At 46.4% G+C, this 20,151-nt stretch overlaps 1 protein-coding gene across 1 annotated transcript in view; it reads left to right on the forward strand.

The window, feature by feature from the left end:
* Nucleotides 1-20,151, forward strand: part of LOC135396678 (protein unc-79 homolog) — a 206,547-nt gene that overhangs the window by 70,759 nt on the left and 115,637 nt on the right. The window contains exons 20-21 of the mRNA XM_064627777.1: nucleotides 4,064-4,354; nucleotides 12,155-12,391. Coding sequence (XP_064483847.1) covers nucleotides 4,064-4,354; nucleotides 12,155-12,391 — 528 coding nt within the window. The remainder of the gene's footprint in view (nucleotides 1-4,063; nucleotides 4,355-12,154; nucleotides 12,392-20,151) is intronic.

Raw genomic sequence — 20,151 nt, forward strand, 5'->3', positions numbered from 1 at the left:
ATCATCCTGCTAAAAAAAAAAGAAAAAGGCAGGCTTGCATCATTGTCACCTCCTGGGAGAGGATCATTTAGGCACTTTTTAAAATATCCTTGTATCACATCACTGAAAATATTTTCCCACACCAGATCTGCCGAGTGGCAAACTTGAGCGTACAATACGTGATGTGTTTGTCCGGTTGCTGTGAGACCTTTGTCACTGCTTTGCATCCATAATTCCCATTCCTGATTGCAGCTGTGCTGGCGTGCTGGGGCCATATGTGTCTTTCTAATAAGATCGCTGGGATATCTGTGTAATTGTCAAACAAGACTGATCTCCGCAAGATGGGATTTGGGCTAAGAGCAAATGATTTCGAATGGAGTGAGTGGAAGGTACTCAATAGGGAGCTTTAGTAATCCCAGGGCTCCACTGACCATATTAGACGAAGAAGAAAGGTGAAGGGAATGAGGTCAGTTGCCCTGAGAGATGCATGGGTCATGTACAAAGGGGTTCTTATTTGCCAGCTGCTGTGGGAAGAATTTCTGAAGAGAACATTTTGTCAGATAAGCCACAGTGCAGCATCAAAAAACTTTCTTTTAACAGAAATTCTTTGCTTATACATTAAAGGGACGGTCATATCCATTCCGATTGATTTCAAAACTATACTGTCACTTTATTCCTCATTGACCACTGCTAAGTATTGAAAATCCCACGTGAAAGAGTGGCATAGTTTGTCTGTTATTTGATAGAATGCATAACAAGAGCAGACACCGGATGTCGACTGTATGCGTGAATTCTTTCTTTGGGAAAACAAGAACATGTCACTCCCTAAGAACCAATGAGGGTGCGACCTTGAGAAAAGGAACGCTGTGGGCGTGCAAGTGTCTCACAGAGCTATGGGGTTTCTAGACGGTGCCTTTCTCCTCTGAGAGCTGTCCTCTCCCTCTCTCACTGGAGAGACGTCACGCTGCCAGAGCCTTTGGAGCTGCGAAAGTAGCTCTGATCTTTAAAATTTGTTTATTTAATATCTAAGCACTTTTTGGATGAAAAAATTAGCAAGGTAGATTGTCTGTTAATGCTGAACATAGTGGTATCAGGTTCATAGATGGGTTTCTGAATGTGACTGTCCCTTCCCAGTAAACCACAAATATCCTGGAGGCGTCCAAAATGTGTCGCAGACGTCCTAGACGTCGATACATCCTATGTACGTCCCATTGATATTCGTGATTGGATCCAAACTATGTCTCAGATGTCACAACTGTAGCGATGTTCCATGGACAGCACATGGACGTCCAGTCTGTCTCCTCAAAATATTTTAGTTTAGGGTAATAAAATGAATGAAATGAGTGAAATTACAGTATATTTGTAAATACGCTTCCTTGAACAAACCCATTTGTTCCCAATACCTTTGAAATGCAGACGTATGTCTGTGACGGGGGATTCCAAATGCCAACTTTGTTCTGACTGCATTAATAGACAAGCTGCCCTTCACAAGCTTCAAAATGACTGGCAAGAAGGCAACATCCGATATATTTTGCTTTTGGTACCGATGTCACGTTACACGTTGCGTCAATACATTGCGAGTTGTGACTGGAAGACAAAAATCGGATTCCCAAAGGTTCCCAGCGCAAATCGCTTGGGCTACGCGGGGACGCTAAGGCACTGTGCTTGTTTGACGTGTTCGCGGCTCGCCGAACAGACAGTGTGCTCGTCAAGCTATAAGAAAATAACATTGTGTACGCGTTCGTACCAGCCGGATGCACAAGTCATGTGCAGCCGCTAGATGTGCACTTCAACAGCGTGTTCAAGTCCGAAATGAAGAAAAGGTTTACAGGCTGGTATTCAGACACCGTAGCGGCACAGATGAATGATGATGAAGACACGGAAGTAAGCCTGGCGACTTTGGCTGTGAAGCTGCTACATGCCATGTGGCTGATAGAAACGTGGCGGTATCTTCGTGACAAGCCCGATATGGCCCGGACTGCATTTGAGCAATGTGGCATTGCGCAAGCTTGTGCAGTGAACTAGTCTGTGTATGTTAGAGGCAAGCCACTGTGTAAATAAAATTTGTTTGGGTCGTACTTAGCGTTCACGCCTCGACCTACGCCAGAATTTTTCGCATGCCCCTTAAATTCGCGAAGGCTCGATTCGCGAAATTCGGGAAAATTATGGGCTCGCGAAAATAAAGGGTTTTACAGTAACTCCCGTTATCTTTAAGCTTAGTTTCACAATACCAGGTGAGATTACCACCTGTGCAGGAACCACCCAGCTGCCTCGCTTTCTCAGTTTTCATATGACCGTGTTCGCCTACATCACACCAGAACATGGTTACTGCACATACAGTATATTGGGCCTGTTGGTAGGATCACAAATTACAAACACTAAAACCAAAGACGGGAAGACGAACAATGCAACCTGTGTATAAGTCCTTCGTCTTCTCGTCTTTGGTTTTAGCGCTTTTAATTTGTGATGATCACTGTCACTGCAGGATGCTGCTCGTCCCACTTCTTTCAAACCAGCATGACATATTTGCCAGCTAGCACTTTTTCCGCCCAGCCTCGAAGCGACCGGGCAGCGGATTGCCCAACTACAGTCGAGCCCGTTTATTACGATCTTTGATATAACGATAACTCCAATATTACGATCAAATTGCTTGTTCCCGTCAGCTCACCCATTGAAGTACTACATGTAAAGAAGACATCGATATAACAATCGCCGCGAAAGCGTTCGCTCGCATATATCGATCAGAATTCTCCTAGCGGCCGGTAACCTTTCCACTGAAAACAAATTATAGTGGCATTTTCAAGAGCCTCAGCCTCTGTGAGTGTTAAAGTGAGAACACTACAGCACGTTTGTTCGCGCATCCAGGGATTAGATGCACGCGTTGCAAGGCGCGTGACTTTGAAAGGGCGGAAGGGGCTCACGAGAAGTAGAGGAGGTTGTTCCCTCTCCGCATAGTTCTCTCTCCCTCAAGCTCTTTGGTTTTGTCTTCTGGTTTGCTGCATGCCACGATGGCGTCTGCGGTTCTGAGGTGCGTTTTGATGAGGAATGAGTTGTGGCTCGACCAGAAGTTGCGATGGATTTTGTATTGGTGCAAAACCTCGTTGTGAAGTACCAAGACGTGTGTTGGCAGACAGTTGCGTGTCGCCAACAAAAACACGCGTCGACAAATTACCCGTGGGGGAGGCGTGTTCTGATGGACAATGTAGTTCCAATACTGAGAATGATGATGACTACGGCACTGGATGACGAGCAATGGACGAGGTCGTCGATCTCAAAAGGTGCAGAGCCTCACATGGTATCGTAGGTTATGTTGTCCTTGGAAAAGCTTTCGACACAAGCTGTGTCAATTTAGAGCTAGATAAAATGCTTTTCTGCTCGCAACAAACACGCATGTTCAGCGGCGTTCTACTTGTGCCGATCTACTTTGTTGACGCGATCTCGAGCGTCAGTTTCGTGAAAGCTCGTTTTTATCGATACTCTGATATAACGATCGGATTTCGCGTTCCCGTCAATATTGTTATACACGGGTATGATGTTACAAGCGCAGCTAAAGAGGGACAAAGGGGAGAAGACAACACAGCGCTAACTTCCAACAACTTTATTGATAGCTGTGTTGTCTTCTCCCCTTTGTCCCTGTTTAGCTGTGCTTGTAACATCATGTTCATGTACCAACAAGCCCAAATTGCTGCATTAAAAACGGGCTCGACTGTATAGACAAGCGACTGCAATGCCCCTAGCGTGATCCAAGCTACTAAAATCGCTAGGTTCCTGACACTCGTGTTCGGGTGGCATTGGTCACGCGATCCAGCGTGGGCGCCGACGACGCAATTTTTTAGCTCTATGCCGTGTTGCCACGAAATGACCACTTGAATTCGCCATTTAGTTACTCTAATTTCTGTGCAACACTGTTTCTGTTCCATTTTCTATTTCTGCTAAATTTCCCTCTTTACTACTGCATTGCAAGTAATTACTCAGTCACACATCACTATAATGAAGACCTATGTGCTGCAAGTTTTTGTATAAAATTGAGAGTTGCTCGTACACGTTTTAACAAACATTTTGGTTTGCAATCTTACGTGTGTAGGTTCTAACGCTGCTTGAAGTCCCCATCCCGACGAACCTGCTGTTCTCCATGTTTGCGGCTGGTGTGGAAGCAACGAGCGGCGGTGTGGCGCGGGAAGATGGGCCCACCCCTACACCACGTTTTCACCCACTGAGGCAGGACACCACTGGTACCATGCTGGGGAGCCTGGGCCTCGACTGCGACTCTCTACCCAGCTTCCTTCCCCAAGACGCTCCACCTCCGCACCAGAAGACCGATAGTGAGCTTCTCCTTAGCTGTCACGTCCTCATGCTTGACATTCTTGTCAAGCAGGTATGTACTAAGGCTTTTTATTTTGTGTTTAAATTGGTGGCATCCAATTGTTAATGTCCTCTGCAAACTTATGTGCATCATATAAAATCCTGATGCTTGTTTGGATTTTTTTTTTTTTGCTCCTTGAGGTGGTGTTTAATTTCACACATGAGTATTCCAGTTTGCACTTTATTTCAAGTCCATGACATAGAAATACACTGGAAATGTTAACCTTTAAGTTTAAAAGTTTAAGTTTAAACTTTTATGTTTATGAAAGATCAGCCAGATGAAGGTTGACTTGCTAATACCGTATTAACGCTCATTTCCCGGCATGCCGGGTTTGGCGAGGTAGACCAGCTTTTACGATCCGCCCTCCTGGTCTATCCCGGCATGCCGGATTAGGCGAGGTCAACGACAATTCGAGCACCAAACATTTATTACAGGACATAGAATGACAAATATCGACAGCTGCTACACTAATTTAGATTTGGTCGTCACCAGAATCGCAGCTGTCCTCGTCTGTAAGGCCAGTCGGGTCTCCGTCGTCTTCGAGCGCTGCAGAGCTTGATGTCAAAGTGTTGCGCAGACGATGGTGCAGCACGTTGGTTTCCATGCCACCAACAAGTCCGCACTTTACAAAGGACTGTTTAATAACGTCTTCGGAAATGCGGCCCCATGCTTCTTTTACCCAAAGTGCGACAGTAAGGTATGAAGCGGAACGGCGCTTTCCGGCCCTTGTGTATTCAACCTCGCCGTCCCGTAGCCACGCCGTCCAAAGTTCTTTCATTGCTGTCTTGAATATCCTATTCCACACAACATCAGCAGGCTGCAGCAGAGGAGTCATTCCGCCAGGAATAATGAACAAACGTGTATTATAATGTTGCTTGAAGCTTGACTTCGTCACGGTTTTCAGGTGGGACGGCGCACTGTCCATTACAAGCAATGAACGGGGCCTGAAAAAGGCACCTGGTCGGACACCCCACACTTTCTGCTTGTAACAGTTCATGAGTTCAGCCGTCATACTGCCCTTCATTGCCACAGAAACGACGACATCCTTAGGGAAGTCAACTTTTGGCACATTTTTTAGTCCCTTGAATATAATCATCGGTTTCAACTTTGTGCCATCTGCCATGGCAGACAGGACAACGGTGTACCTTAACTTCTCTTTCCCGGTGGTTTTGCATATGACATGCTTGACGCCCTTGAAGTCGTAGGTCTTACTGTGTGGCAAATCAAACCACATCGGCATTTCGTCCATGTTACCGATATTCCCAAGTTCTATCTCACTGATAGCTGAATTGTGGTAGCTATAAAAGGACTGGCACAGCAAATCAGCATTTTCTGGCACCTTTTGCCCCACACTGGTGACTGGCCTGTTCACTATGCTGTATCTGTGTACAAAACGCCCCAACCACCCATTGCTGGCCTTGAAATCCGTTCCACTAGAGGTTTCTGTCAAAAGTTGCTCTGCTCGCAACTTGATGCGAGATGCTGACAAAGGCATACTTTGTTTGCGCTCCTCTGCTATCCATGCGGCAAGTTCTTCCTCCATGGCAGGATACTTCGCACGTTTCTTTGCAGTCTCCTCAGTGGAAGTCACATTTCTTCTCTTTCGGATGGCGACGTCTTTGTCAGCCTTGCACGCGTTGAGCTTCTCTTGCTGCTTCATCCAGTCCTGGGTCCTGGACGCACGGGCGAGGAATCGAGAAGAAACGTGCTGGGAACTGATGTTTCCACGAAGTTCCGAAAGTTTTTCTAGCACTTCCAATTTGAAGGCTAATCTGTAGCTTCGCATGCGCCCGCGACCAGCACTTGTTCCTTCTTCCATGCTGCCAAATTGTGGAATGCTGCAGGGTCCTCAACTACAAAACTCCCAAAACGGGTTACAATACGGGTCAGTTAGAACTTCTCGATGACGTGGCGGGGATAGGGCGTTCTTCCCACTGACCTCCTTGTGGCTGTCATTGAACCATGCATAACCCCCGGAGCCCCAGTCTCCGGAAGCATTGTACTATTGAGTGTGGTATTTCCCGGCATGCAGGAAAATACGGGTTTTCCCGGCATGCTGGTCAACCTCGGTTTATTCCGGCATGCCGGGAAATGTGCGGTAATACGGTAATTATTATAATAATTAAGGAGAGACATGAAACACTATAGGTCAATTAGTGTATGAGTAATCACATGAGCTTATTAGTTGTTGTTTCCTTATTGTTTGCTGCTGGTATCACTCTTCATGGGTTTCTAAGAAGTTCCATTTCACTGAGGAAATCCCAGTGTAGACGATTGAGGTGTGCATGAACTTTTTTCCAAGCCTCAGGCACGCATGCATATTCTGTAAAAAAAAAAAAAAAAGAACAGTTGTAAAATGTGAAGAGAGCAGCCATTAACTCTTTTTTGTCCTTGCTACTCACAGTAGTGGAAATTGATTATCTTGAAATAAAGTTGTATAATGAAACAATATTTCCATTCCCTTGGAGTTCCTTTTAAGAGGAGTCCACTCTATGAGCTAGTTTACTTATAATGGTATACTGACTGATAACACCTGAAATGCTAAGTTCCATGTGGTTTGGAGTTGACTGGTTGATAGGAACTGACCAGTTGATTCCAGTTACTGATAAGGAGCTATAGAGTGATAAGGATTGATAATTAGCCATAGAGGAAACCAATAAGCCCATTCCAACATAGTTGACCGATAACAACTGACAATGTTATTGGTGTTATGGATGAGACAATGGGGATGTGTCAACTGTTGAGGGGTTGCTGATAAGGGCTCCTAACCAGAGGAAAACTGAAAAAGTGACTTTACAGCAGTTGCAGTAGCCTGGTGAACTGGACAAAATGGTTCGCTGAGTGCTGGCAACTGATAAAGTCTGGCAGACTGATAAGTTTACTTACTGGTAAGGAACTTATGAACAAGGTGCCATGCTATCATTGGGGAAAAGTGGGAAAACCTGCTGCCTGATAACTACGTACTGGTAGGGAACAGCAGAGTGATAAGGACTGCTAATAAGGATAACTGCCTGGCCCTGGAAATGAGCTACTGATAAGGTACAGCAATATAGTAAAACCTGCGTATAACGATGTTGTCGGTTATTGCGAATTTGATCGTTACACAAAGGATATGACTGTAGGAGGGCTGACATAAATGAGCGCCTAGCTACGGAAGTTGCGCAGTGTGCATTATTCCACTAGCGATGCGAAAGACAGATGCTACGATAAAAACTGGAAAAAAATTATATTTTATTTAAAACAGAGTTCTGACTGCTTCTGGTACTTAAAACTTCAGATTGGGCCTGTTGCTAAGGCATGGCGGAATAAAAGCGCTAAAAACACAAGGACGACGGACACGCAGTTAGCGCTTCGTTAGTGCTTCTGGTAGTTGCTGAACTACACAGCATCACACTAAGGTACATCCAACTGCATAATGTACTGTGCGGGGGGGTTGTGTTGCGTAATGAAATTCCTCAAAACGTCGATTGTGTGAAATGCGTGGTCACCTTCATCAGATGTGTCATGATCAGCAATTTCACCCATTTGAACTTTGCGAACAATGGCTAAGGCCCCTGGTTTTCTGCTGCGGCAAATTCAAAATTCTGCGGCACCGACTTGTAAATTCCGCGATGTTCCGAAGCAAGCAGTCAACAGCTGCTTGAAATGGGAAACACTTTACTTTCTTGGATAATGTGGGAACAAAAAATATTTTATAAAATTACAGTTTCAAAGCATTGTTGGGGCTCAGCATTACATACATGATATCTTGTGTTCGCCTCTGACAAAGAATGCCGTCTGTCGCCTGCAATCATTTTATACCTACCGAAAGATATTTCGGCATCTACAGAGTTTATAGGAACTTTATACGAAGATTATAGGAAGGAGCTTACAATACATGCCCCGTGGAAGTTACATCTTTAGGACACCTTTTGTTCCTGGGCTGTTGGCATTATTTGTCTTTAAAGGCAAACTCCCAAACATCAAATCAAAATCCCCCACTGCCACTGCTAAACTGCACACAGGAGGGACGCCGCCCCTTCCTTAGGCGGAGTATGCACAATAAACTTGAGCTAACGTTACCTTAAGCTAAACTACAATCTGTCTGTGTTGATCCTGCAGCATGGGCAATTCGTAAAGCAGGCTTCACCTGCCCACTTTCGTGAAGGTGTCGTGTATATTATGCGAATAGTCGGATATTCGGAAATCCGAATATTGGGTGTTCGATTCGCGAATGAAATACTCCGAGTGATTGATATTTGATTCGAATGCGAGAACTCTAACATCCACACACCCCTAAAAATAAGGGATTCAGTGAAATTCCGTGCCGAATGAAGGATTCTGCGACGAATTCCGATCGCGGAAAACCCCGGCCTTAACAATGGCGTCATTGGTCTCCGCTTCGGAAACACATTGCTATTTATGCTCACGTAGTCTCCCAACAGTGACACGTGAGTTTGAGTTCGTGGCCTGTTTCTACTGCATCGGGTTTCGTCATCAATAAATTCAGTGTTGTCTTGCCCTCTCACTGCGTCAACATCGGGCGCATGATCATCCTTGGGCACCGTAACGAAACCCGCTTGAACCCGTTCGTGATGGTCGTCGGTGCACCTCGTGCTATGTCACGTAGAGAAACTTTACAGCCATCAGCAGTGTTACTTTAAAACAGTGAAGGGTAACCGACGTATTTTCGTTACCGTTTCCATTTTTGTTACTGCTATATTTTCGTTTTTGTTATCCGTTTTTGATTGCAGCTTTTCGATTTCATTTCTGTTACGTTTCTGTTACCGTTTCCGGTAACGGAACGGCTGTTACAGAGCTGCGGGAGGACAGCCCGTCCAGCTCTGTCAGCACCCTGTTTTGCCCAAGTGCTGCTTCGGTGTCACGCGTACACACTATACAAGTAATTTTATGTCATAGGCGGACGCTCTCAGTAATAAACAATACTGCCATAGCCACAGTGAAATGAAGAAAGTAAAAAAAAAAAAGTAAAAAATAATAGGCTGTCATCCTCGTGCTATGGTGGAGTAGAGTGCGTAGAGTGTATCCTGTGCAAGTCTCATGTCTTGATGTCATGTAGGTAGGTAATATCACGAGTAGGTAAGCGAGGGATGCACCCTCGATATCCAGTATTGCGCTTTGTTTCCATGCTCTCGTGTAGTGTTTAGAGCATTACAGGGAATGGAGTCCTCGAAATACAAAAATAACATAAAAAGTCACTGAAATGTCATCGCACCACAGTAATAGCCATTACCCGAATTCAGTACCGGACGATAATTTTGTTTCTGTTTCTGTTTCTGGTAATGGAGGACCGTGGTATGCGTTTCCGTTGCCGTTATCGTTGCCATCTCCAGTTTCGGTAATATACCATTTCTGTTTCCGTTACCATTACCGTTACCCTTCCCTGCTTTAAAATCAGGAACTTTGTCTTCCCTTTGCTGTGTTGATGTTGAAGAACATTCGGTCGACGACATGCCACTCATATACATGTGCTTCCGGATTCTCTTGCATTTCGCACTTGCGCCATCACCAGTGGCTTCGCACTTTCTCTTCAGCATTTAGAATCGTTGAAACTGTCGACTGGAGAGGGTCGTACTTCTAGTCGATGGGCGTCATCTTTGTTCCAAGCTGATGTTCATCTATGACTGCGATTTTAACGTTCGTGGCTATTGCACTTTACGTTACTTCGGTTGAGACGCCATCGTTTACTCGAAGCTGGCACGCCGAACTGAGTGATGTGAACAACCCGTCGCCAGAGCACGAAATGATTGGCTCCAAAGAATACAAAGCATCCAAACCAGTGTTATGGGTACGATAAATTCGGAATCAGTGGGACTCCGATATTTTTCGTGGACGATGGAGATCTGCGACTCAGCTTACGCATGCGCACTTTGCGGAAAGCTGAGTCGGAAAGTTATCGGAGGAGCAGAAGTGGCCAACTAACCCTGTATTCACGCGAGTGAGTTTTCTGCCGGCAGCAAGTCGGGAAGGAGTGAGAGGATATCCGAGATAAACAAGGTCACTACGCGTCTGAAGACGCCCGCTCGTTCTCTATCATTCACACGAGTCATTTTCCCGGCGGCCGTCAGTTTTCGGATTCCTTCTGTATTCGCACTTGCATATCGTTTGTGTCTAGCGTAGGATGGACCAATGAAATAAAAAACTTATTGCGCTTGGGCTCCTTGTGGATGATTCAGAATGCATTCATATGAGAAACGGGACAAGATACGGGCCAAAGAATAGATTCCGAAGAAGCGCTATGGAATGTAAAACAGCATTAACACAAATCTCCCTGTGGACGACCCAAATGCCTGTCGGAGTATTTTGAGAATAGACGTTGTCACATTGGGTTTTATTTTCCACTAATGAAGTGTATCTCAATGCTGAGCATCAGTGTAGGCGCGACAGCGTGCCGACAAGTGATGGACTGCCGATGAAGCTGTGATGTCGAGCTACAGGTAGTCAATAATTAATTAAATTTAATTAAATCAAATCAATTTTTATTTTTCTTTCGGTAGGAGGAGTAGCTTCCAATTATTATGTTTTTATACATGTATTGGAAACGTGCAAGTGAACGATTATGCTTAGTCAAAGTATGCCCACCGAAAGAAATATCCGCGTTTATAAAATTCATGCTTTGTATTCCGTGTCTGTTTCGTCTCACGTAGAGAAAAGGCTTCCTATGCAACACTACATTGTAGGCATCTATCTATGCATTGCATAATTGTTCCGAAGCTGCTGCGTCGGTGTGTCATTTACTCCACTTTCGCGGTAAAGCCAAGCATTGTTGGCGTTCCAATTCAGAATTGGCCATAGTACAGTGAATGCCGTTGTATGGGACACATACAGAACAATCCTGATGAAATAAAAAGCAAATGCGATAAGTATCCATTGCGTCACCTTCTCCTTCTGCCGGCAGCAGACGCCGTCTGTCGTCAGAATCTGTGCCGAGAGGACAAGATATCCGGCTGCCTCCGACTGCCGCTCTGGAGATCAGAAAGTGGTGACGTGGCAAAGAGCGCCGGTCATGTGGCACCATAGAGCGGTGACGTTCCCTGCCGCCTGAGCGTCAGCCGGCAGAAAACTCACTCGTGTGAATACAGGGTAAAACTCGCTATTGTATGAGAGGTCGTTATGCGCAGGTTCGACTGTTGGTTGTCGGTCTACATGTTTCAGCACTTAACTCTGATCTGAATATGATACCTTGTTTATCATTTCCTTACCAGTTAGTAGCATCATCGATCTGCTATCGCAAAGTGAACCCTCATGCCCAGTCCACCAGTGCACAACAGCTCATATCAAACTGTATCAGTTAGTCCTTGCTTATCAGCCCTTATCAGCAACTCCTTATCAGTTGTTGCATCCCGTCAATGACACCAATGATCTTGTCAGTAGTTATCCATTAATTAAGTTGGAATGGCCTTATTGCTCCTCTTTATCGTAAATTATTAATCTTTATCAGCCATGCCACAACGAGTGGTGTTGCTGAAATAACTCATCGTTTAGGTTATGGTGCTGTGAAAACGTGATTGATCGCAACACATGAGAGGCTAACATGTTTATTGCCTTGATCCAGCTGCCTATACAGGTACAAAATAGGTGACTCTGCCGTTCTTCCCCTTTCGGCTACCTTTGTCTCCATGCCAACACTATATTACGAAATATAAGCAGAAAATGACTCCTGGAAACAAAACAGGAACTGGTACCCGAAACAGTGTGGAAATGGGAATGCTGATTACACTGTAGATTCTTCAGTTCTAGAAACAGAAGCACTATTTATGGTAGCAAAATCTGACTTCGTGCTGACTGACATGAGTTAACTTGTGATTCCAGCTGGAACTGCAGGAGGTTTCAGCACACAGGGGCCTCAACACCCAGGAGGCACGAGAAACATTGACGCTGGTGTACGCAATGGTGAAGACACCAAGGGTGCGCCAACACCAGTGCTACGAAAGCAGCAGTCCCAGCAGTCCCTCGTGTCCCTTGTGCGAAATGAATGCCATTTGGTACCAGTTGGTGCTGTCTCTAACACAGTTCTTCTGCCCCGTCATGGAAGTTGCTATGGCTGACGTAAGAACACGATCCTCATCACCTTCGTACCACATGCACAGAGTGTGATAAATGAAGATTTGCTGCGTTTATGGAATATTTTTAGGTGTGGGTAAAATTGCATAGACTGTGGGAGCTAACTAGCATCCAGCCACACGGGAGGAAGCCCAGAGACCAACTGTTTATTCTGCGGGCACGTAGCGCGTGCTCGCCGTTGCGGTAGTCGTCTTCTTCTCCGGTAGGTGGCCGCCACAGATACTCCCCCACCCAGACACAGCGGCAGCTGTGGTAATGCGAGCAAAAGAGGAGGTTGCAGCAGTAGCAGGAGCTGTGCAGGCAGTTGTGCGGAAGGCTGCAAAGCAGCAATCGTGTGGGAGGCTCCGAAAGGTGATGTCGCAGAAAGGTGGTGGTGATGCAGCATGATGTGGTCCAGGAAGGCAGGTGTGGGGCTGAAGGGGTCGTGAAAAGTCGCTCGATGAGTGGCATGAGAGGTCCTTGGCGATGTGCACCAGAAGGTTTGCGAGGTTTGTGGGGCCGTGAAGAGAGGTTGGAAGCCGTGTTGGCTGCGCGTGGCTGGCGTTGTTCGCCGCGCTGGTGAGCTGCCGAGACGTCGGCTGCAGGCAGGGTGACGTCGGCTGCTGTGACGAGCGCGACCGCTTGGCGAGCACGCGGCTCTGGTGTCACGGTCGGCAGGTGATGGTAATGCGGTGGTAATGAGGTGTTGTGCGTGCAAACCTTCCAAGCTGACCTGATGTCGTGGAGCTGACGACGATGGCTGCCGAAGGTGGAATTTGTGCATGGTGGTGGTGTGCCGTGCGGTGAGTGGCCTCTGTTGCCGGGTGGAAAAAGGGCAGCTTCCTCCTGGGAATGACGTTGAGTGGGCCTGGGAAGCTCGGTGCGGAAGATGGAGAATTCAGGGTGGTAAGAAGGCTGAATAGTCCGAGGTGTTCGAATGTTCGGGCCACCAACTGTGGGAGCTAACTAGCATTCAGCCACACAAGAGGAAGCCCAGAGACCAGCTGTTTATTCTGCGGCATGTAGCGCGTGCCCGCTGTTGCGGTAGTCGCCGTCTTCTCCGGTAGGTGGCCGTCACACTGTCATTCCTTATAATCATGGGTGCGTGTGTACCTGAAGGGAACTATTCATAAAGCAAGTGGCCCCTCATGGCAACACCTCATGTAAAACAAAAGTCACTTTTGCTTTGCGGTAAAGTGACCAGGCTTCGCCTAGCTCTACTATGATGTGGAATAATATTCAATCAAGTGTAAATTGCCGATATCCTTTGCACACCATGAGTGCTCTGCCTTTTGTCGAGCCCATTTATTACGATCTTCAATATAACGGTAACTGCGATATTACGATCAAGTTGGTGGTTCCAGTCAGCTCTTCCATTTAGGGTTAAGAATCCTGAGCTGTTTTTACAATCTGAGGATTTTGGAATTTCTAAATGTGGATCCCTGGATCATGAGACTGGATCAGAATTTTCGTACAGCTGTACATGCCCCCTGGTCGTATAGGACTGCATCCACTTCCTCATCCATGCTGTTGTAAATAGCGATACAGTGCGTGTATCCTACCTATGGATGCGTTTTGCTCTTCTCTCTTTTTGTTCCTCCTTAGTAATTATATTGTGTTCTGGTCTGGAGTAGTTGAGCCTGGTTTTTCTTTTCAATTTCAAATCAAAGTATTGATGAAGTGAAGAACAAGAAGATTACAGTTGCCGACTGATAGTTTGGTCTTATAGGAGCCACAGAATTAGTCAGAATTTGCAGTCGGTGTCAAAAATCCAGTATGTCTCGTAATAGTATTGATTAATAGGGGCCTCGACATACTGCAGTGGTGCGCACCAGTGTGCCCGGGTGCGGTGTCACATCCTCGATAAACCGCACCAGTGCATACCGGGTGTCCTCGATTAACGGAGTGCACCTGCTTGGTGCCCCTTGAGCTGCCCCGACACGCACCGAAAAAATCGTCTTGGCGATGGAGTGCAATCCCAAGAAGCGTTGCGACGGGCAAAATGCAGCACATGGCATCGCGCTCGATGTATGTTACGACAGTGCTGCTTGGGGTGGCTGTTCAGGAGTTTCTTTCTAGCTCATCAGACAGCAGAGAGGACAAAGTCTTGGCAATAGTTCATGAGAATCAGTTGGGGAGTACATCATAAAGTGATCAACTAAAGTGATCAAATTTGTAGTGATCAATATTGCAAAAACGGGACTAACAGGCCGGCACTAACCATTCGTTAGTGTGCAGAGCTGCAGGTGTGCCATCATTAGCCGATGTTTTCTTCTGTCTACAACAGCCATTAACCATCAAACAGCCATCAAACACGGATTGAGTCATGGGCCGCGTTGACCTTATGCCACATCATAGAGATCCACACAGACAAGAAATGACCATGTTTACCATATACCCTGCAGCACCATAAGATAAAAATACGTACAGGACGGTTACAATTGTGGAACGCGAATTTCAGCGGTAGCTGTTGTGTGTGAATGCTGACACTTTTAATGCTGATATATCCACAACTACTTTAGAGTGATGAGTACTGCCTTGAGATCTATGAAGTGAGTGGCGGTGTGTAGAGCTGGGATTAGCGGGACAAAAATACTGTAATACTAAAAGTGGGACAAAAGCGGGACAGGAAACGCTGAAAAATCGGTACACTTTCCGGGACAACGTACCCATCTCTGAGTATGTCAAAACTGCTTTTATTAGCTTTAGATTATTTCAACTTGTTTTGCATCACCGAATCACCGATTTGAACTCTGCATGCGGCAGCTTTTTGCTCCAGATGCCCCACATTGTACATGCAATGTAAAGAATAAATGAAATGAAATGAATGAAACCGACAGTCAACAGACAGAAGAAGAAGAAGAGAGAAGAAGCGGAGGGTTTTGTGATACAGCAACAGCAATTTCCCGAGACCTTCCCGTTAACAGCTACCGCTGTAAAATATACAAAAAGAACAGGAATGATGTAGTTATTGTGTATCCGGATGCTGTGTGTAAAATTCATTACTTGACACACCATGATACAAATAAGATACTTTCCAGATGAGGTACTGGAAATATGAAAAACGATTAAGAAAAATACACTTTTTTTTTACAACCGATTATGACAATGCTCAGAAGCACTGAAAATTTGTTTTTAATTCCGTGTTGGTGCGGCGAAGCAACCGTGGCTATGAGAGGGCACTGAAATTACTTCCTATTAACACATATAGAGTGGCTTTGCTTATAGTTTCAGGTTTTAAAAAACGATAAAAAAATCAGAGTGATACAGTAAGCTGACCTTGTTGACAGTGGATGGTTTCGGGTTTGCAACTTTAATATCAGTCCTAAAAATCGAATTACAGTGACCCTGGTATACAGGTGTTCAGTCTCCATTTTTTTTCTCTCTACCTCTCTCTGTTCTTTCTAATTTCTGGCAGATGATATCCGGAGAGACTGCTGCTTCTGTAAGCTTGTAAACAAATGTTAGTTTAAAAACGTTCAAGCAAAAACCAGGTTGCTGTGCCCGTAACTTGTTGAGGTTCAAGAACCACAAGAAGTGCCACATACATATGTGCTGCCTAACATCGACAAGGGCAGCACTACACCAGGCCAAGGCTAAAGCAATGCCTTAAAACCTTGTTCCATTCTGAATTATCAATTATTTTTGTTGAGAGGGCAGCTTCCTTCTGTTCGGGGATCAAGGGCCCTCTGGTCGCAGAATGGCTCATCGCTGCCTGCATGCAGGCCATGTGTTTGAGATCTTTAGTCTACAATAACGTCGACAGCTTTCATTCTTGCGTTGTCACCACGTGTTGTGTTGCATAACTTAGAGGAGGACGATGGGCGACCAGGTGCATGGGATTGCGATGAGCGCGCGGCGCCTGGCTCGAGTTGGGATTCTGGGCACTTGTTGGTTAAAGCTTGTTGGGGTTAGTCATCTGGAGCCTCGGTCCGTCTGTCTCATTTACGTAACATATTTTGGTGCCGAAACCCGGGATTCGGACCGCGTTCCGGATGTCAAGCGAAGCACTCGACGGCCTACTGCGTACTCGGGCAGGAACCTGCGACGGGGTCACCCGTGCCACCGAACATCTCGCCGTACTTCTGTCTCGACCGGTAAAAGCGAAGGCAGCAATTGAGGCAGACCTCCGATGCCTGATTGCCGGGAAGGCAGCCCTTGCGAAGCTGGATGCCCAGGTAATGGGTTTGATAAGTGATGAGAGATTCGATGACGAACTGCAAGATATACTGGAGCAGGAATGGCAAATAGAACTGGCAATTTCGAAAGCGAGAAGCGCACTCCGCCTGGCTCTCTTGCCTACCTTGCCTACTGGGACGTTTACTGTGTGGACCAGCGGAACAGTTCATCTTACTACAGCTGGTCAGCTCGGAAGTCAAGTCTCGGTGAGCCAGCCTCCTGCTTCTCCAGCTTGCGCAATTGAAGGTCACTCAAATTCGACAGAGAGTGACACAATTCAAGAACGCTCGATGTCACGCCATCCGCACCAGTCGGACCTCACAGCAAACATTGAGGCATCTTTCGAGGAATGGCTATGGCAGCGTACGGACAGCACGAACACAGAACACCGGGAAACCGCTGAGGGTCAGTGTGACGCAAAAGTATTGCCAGAGGACTGCAACCGCAGTAAGCGACCAGGGAAAGACTGCACTGACTGTAAGGATTCGCTAGTTCAAACCAGGTTGTCGGAAGGCCTACCTCCCGTCCACACGAGGAACATGGCACAAAAATCGTCAAACTCCGAATGTGATTCGCACGACGTTGTGCAAAGGCACCAACGATCTTCGCAGATCTTCGCTGAAAGAGAAATAATCCCTCCAGCTCATTTTGAAGCCAGCTCTAAGATAGGGAGAATGTCGTCGAACGTCGGCAGCAGAATCAACGCTCAACCGCAATCGGCGGAGGACCTTGGCAGCGCTTTAGAAGCCACACCTTTGCCCACAGTCGTCCACGTTTGCACGAGTCAGCAGACACCCGCATCGGTCTCCTTTATGACACTCAGCGACCCAGCGGCACCAGCCACAGACCACAGACGGTTCGCCAAGGACTACTGTACAGCACACCACACCCTGTGCCGCACCGCGAGGATGTTTCGGATGTTTTGGGGTCTTCACGTCAGACGACGACGCGGACGATTGAAATATTGCAAGTCTTCGAGTCTTCGTAAACCCAGACCGTGAGGACACCTGCCTCGATCGGCCACGTCCCCACCTGACGTCACTTGGACACTGCACAGATATGATCGCCGCCAACGCGGTCACCCTGTCGGCGCGGGAGTGTGTTGCATAACTTAGAGGAGGACAATGGGCGACCAGGTGCATGGGATTGCGATGAGCGTGCGGCGCCTGGCTCGAGTTGGGATTCTGGGCACTTGTTGATTAAAGCTTGTTGGGGTTAGTCATCTGGAGCCTCGGTCCGTCTGTCTCATTTACGTAACACAGTTGCGAAGCAGAACTGGGGCACGCGACACGATAGTTTAAATGTATTTGATAACGACAAAACAGAACTGTTCAAATTCCCCATGAAACACTAGATGCCGATCGCTACGAGCACCACCATGGTGCAGTTTATCTTCTATATTGCTCTTGCTATGGGCGCCACTGGTGTGGAGCACTGCGCACCATGCTGGTTTCGGAGCAACTCCAGTGCAGGTTTATTGGAGATGCTATAAGGATATTCAACGCAGCTTGGTAAAGTTGTCTATTCATGTCTGCTTCGCTACACAAATACGGGACAATTTACCACAGCAATTATGATTTATGTGACTACGACACTGATCAATGAGTAGTGGACACTGTCATTGACGTCAAGAAGGGCGGATCCTCATGTGGTACTAGTGGTCATGTTGTAGTTGGAGAAGCTCTCATGGAATGTGACCCAAAGTGCTTCAATCTAGACCTAGATAAGATGTTTTTGTGCTTTCAACAAACAGGCATGTTCAGTGGCATTCTGCTGGCAGCGTTCTACATCATTGACAGGATCCCTTCCGGCAATTTCACGAAAGTTCATACATAACTCCGTTATAACAATCAAAATTTGCTTTCCTGTCAATATCCTAAACAGGCTCGACTGATATAACCTTCCTTCTCTGGAGTACAGAAAATATGTTCCCTTGAGGTAAGCTGCGAGAGTGGAGGACATAACGGCATCGTCAGCCTTTTAAAAGAGCAGCGGAAACCCATCCCTAAGCTTTTCATTTCTGGCTGCAGCAGGTGGCACAATACGTTATATACACAATAATATACAATACACAATACAATACACAATAATACACAATACAATAATACACAATACACAATACAATAATAATACACAATACAATATGTTCTTGCAGTGGAATAGTAATGGTAGCTGACCTGTAATGCATGTGAGAAGTTTTTAATTGTAGTGATATGGAGTAGTTGATACATGCTTGAATGATTAGTCAGCAAAACATGGACAAAAACAGTGACAGGGCAAAGTGCTGTGTGCTCTCTGTTTTTGTTATGTTTTGCTGACCAACCAGTAAAGTCGTTCATCTGCATGTGCTCTAGAAACCTCTCAACACTTTACAGCCCATAAGAGAATGAGTGAGGTCCAGCAGCAATGATGCAGCAGAGAGGGGCAGTGATAGCTCATGACTCTGCTGCATCAGGCAGCACATTGGACCACGCCTGCAAGGTCATGCTGCTTTTTGTATCTGCACAGGCATGCATTGTACGAGGAGCGTTCGTAAAGTTCATATTATCTCTGCCAAAAAATGGGAATAGCGGTACAGCACATGTTGCAACACAAGCGCACTTGCCTGTGTTTTCGGAACACTATAGACATCGTGTGCTATAGTACCGCAGAACACTGCTAGGGTTCCAAAACCAAAATGACGCTGACCGTGGGGAGAGTCGAAGCACTTGCAGGGATCTTTTTTATGCATTTGAAAGGGAAGAATGCGGAGGAGATCTATGCTAAGCTTATGGCGGTGTACGGGAACAATGCCCCAACCTATGACCCTGTGGTTAAATGGTGCAAATGTTTTCAATGAGTTCAAAGGGGCCTGGAAGATGAAGAGCGAAGTGATCAGCCGCCGTTCACTGAAGAACCAGCAACTACAACGCAAGTGGAGGCCCTCGTGTTCGCAGATCACTGTCCAGGCGATAGCGCAGCATGTCCACACCAGTCTTGGGTTGATGAGCAATATTCTTCACAATGACCTGCCCATGACGAAGGTCACCGCGTGCTGGGTCCCGCGGTTGCTTACACTCATGCAAAAAGGACCCTCAAAGGGAGCAGCCGCGGAAATATTGCAGCTGTGCGAGAGAGCGATTCTTACGACTTTTTTGATCAACTGGTCACTATGAGAGTGCTAGGTTCACCACTATGATCCATAGAACAAAGCACAAAGCAAACAATGGCAGCAAGTGAGCTCACTACCACCAAAAAACACAAAGACAGTGGTGTCATTGGGGAGGGTGTTGCACAGCCTGTTTTGGGACTGCTGTGGTGTGCTCCTGACAGAGTATGCCGGTAAGGGCCAAATTGTTACAGGAAAATATTATGGTGAGCTCCTGACGAAGTTTTGTGAAGCCATCAAGGCAAAGCTCTGCAGGAAGCTCACAAAAGGTGTCGGTCTGCTCCACAACAATGTGCTGGCTCATTCTGCACAGGAAACGGTGAGACATGCGACCTCCCCGAGTTATGAAATTTTGCCTCATCCCCCATATTCTCCCGGCCTTGCACCTAGTGTCTTCGTCCTCTTTCCATGTATGAAGGGTCCACTGCGTAGAAAGCGT

This window comes from Ornithodoros turicata, chromosome 6 (genome assembly GCF_037126465.1).
Source record: "Ornithodoros turicata isolate Travis chromosome 6, ASM3712646v1, whole genome shotgun sequence".
Lineage (NCBI taxonomy): Eukaryota > Metazoa > Arthropoda > Arachnida > Ixodida > Argasidae > Ornithodoros > Ornithodoros turicata.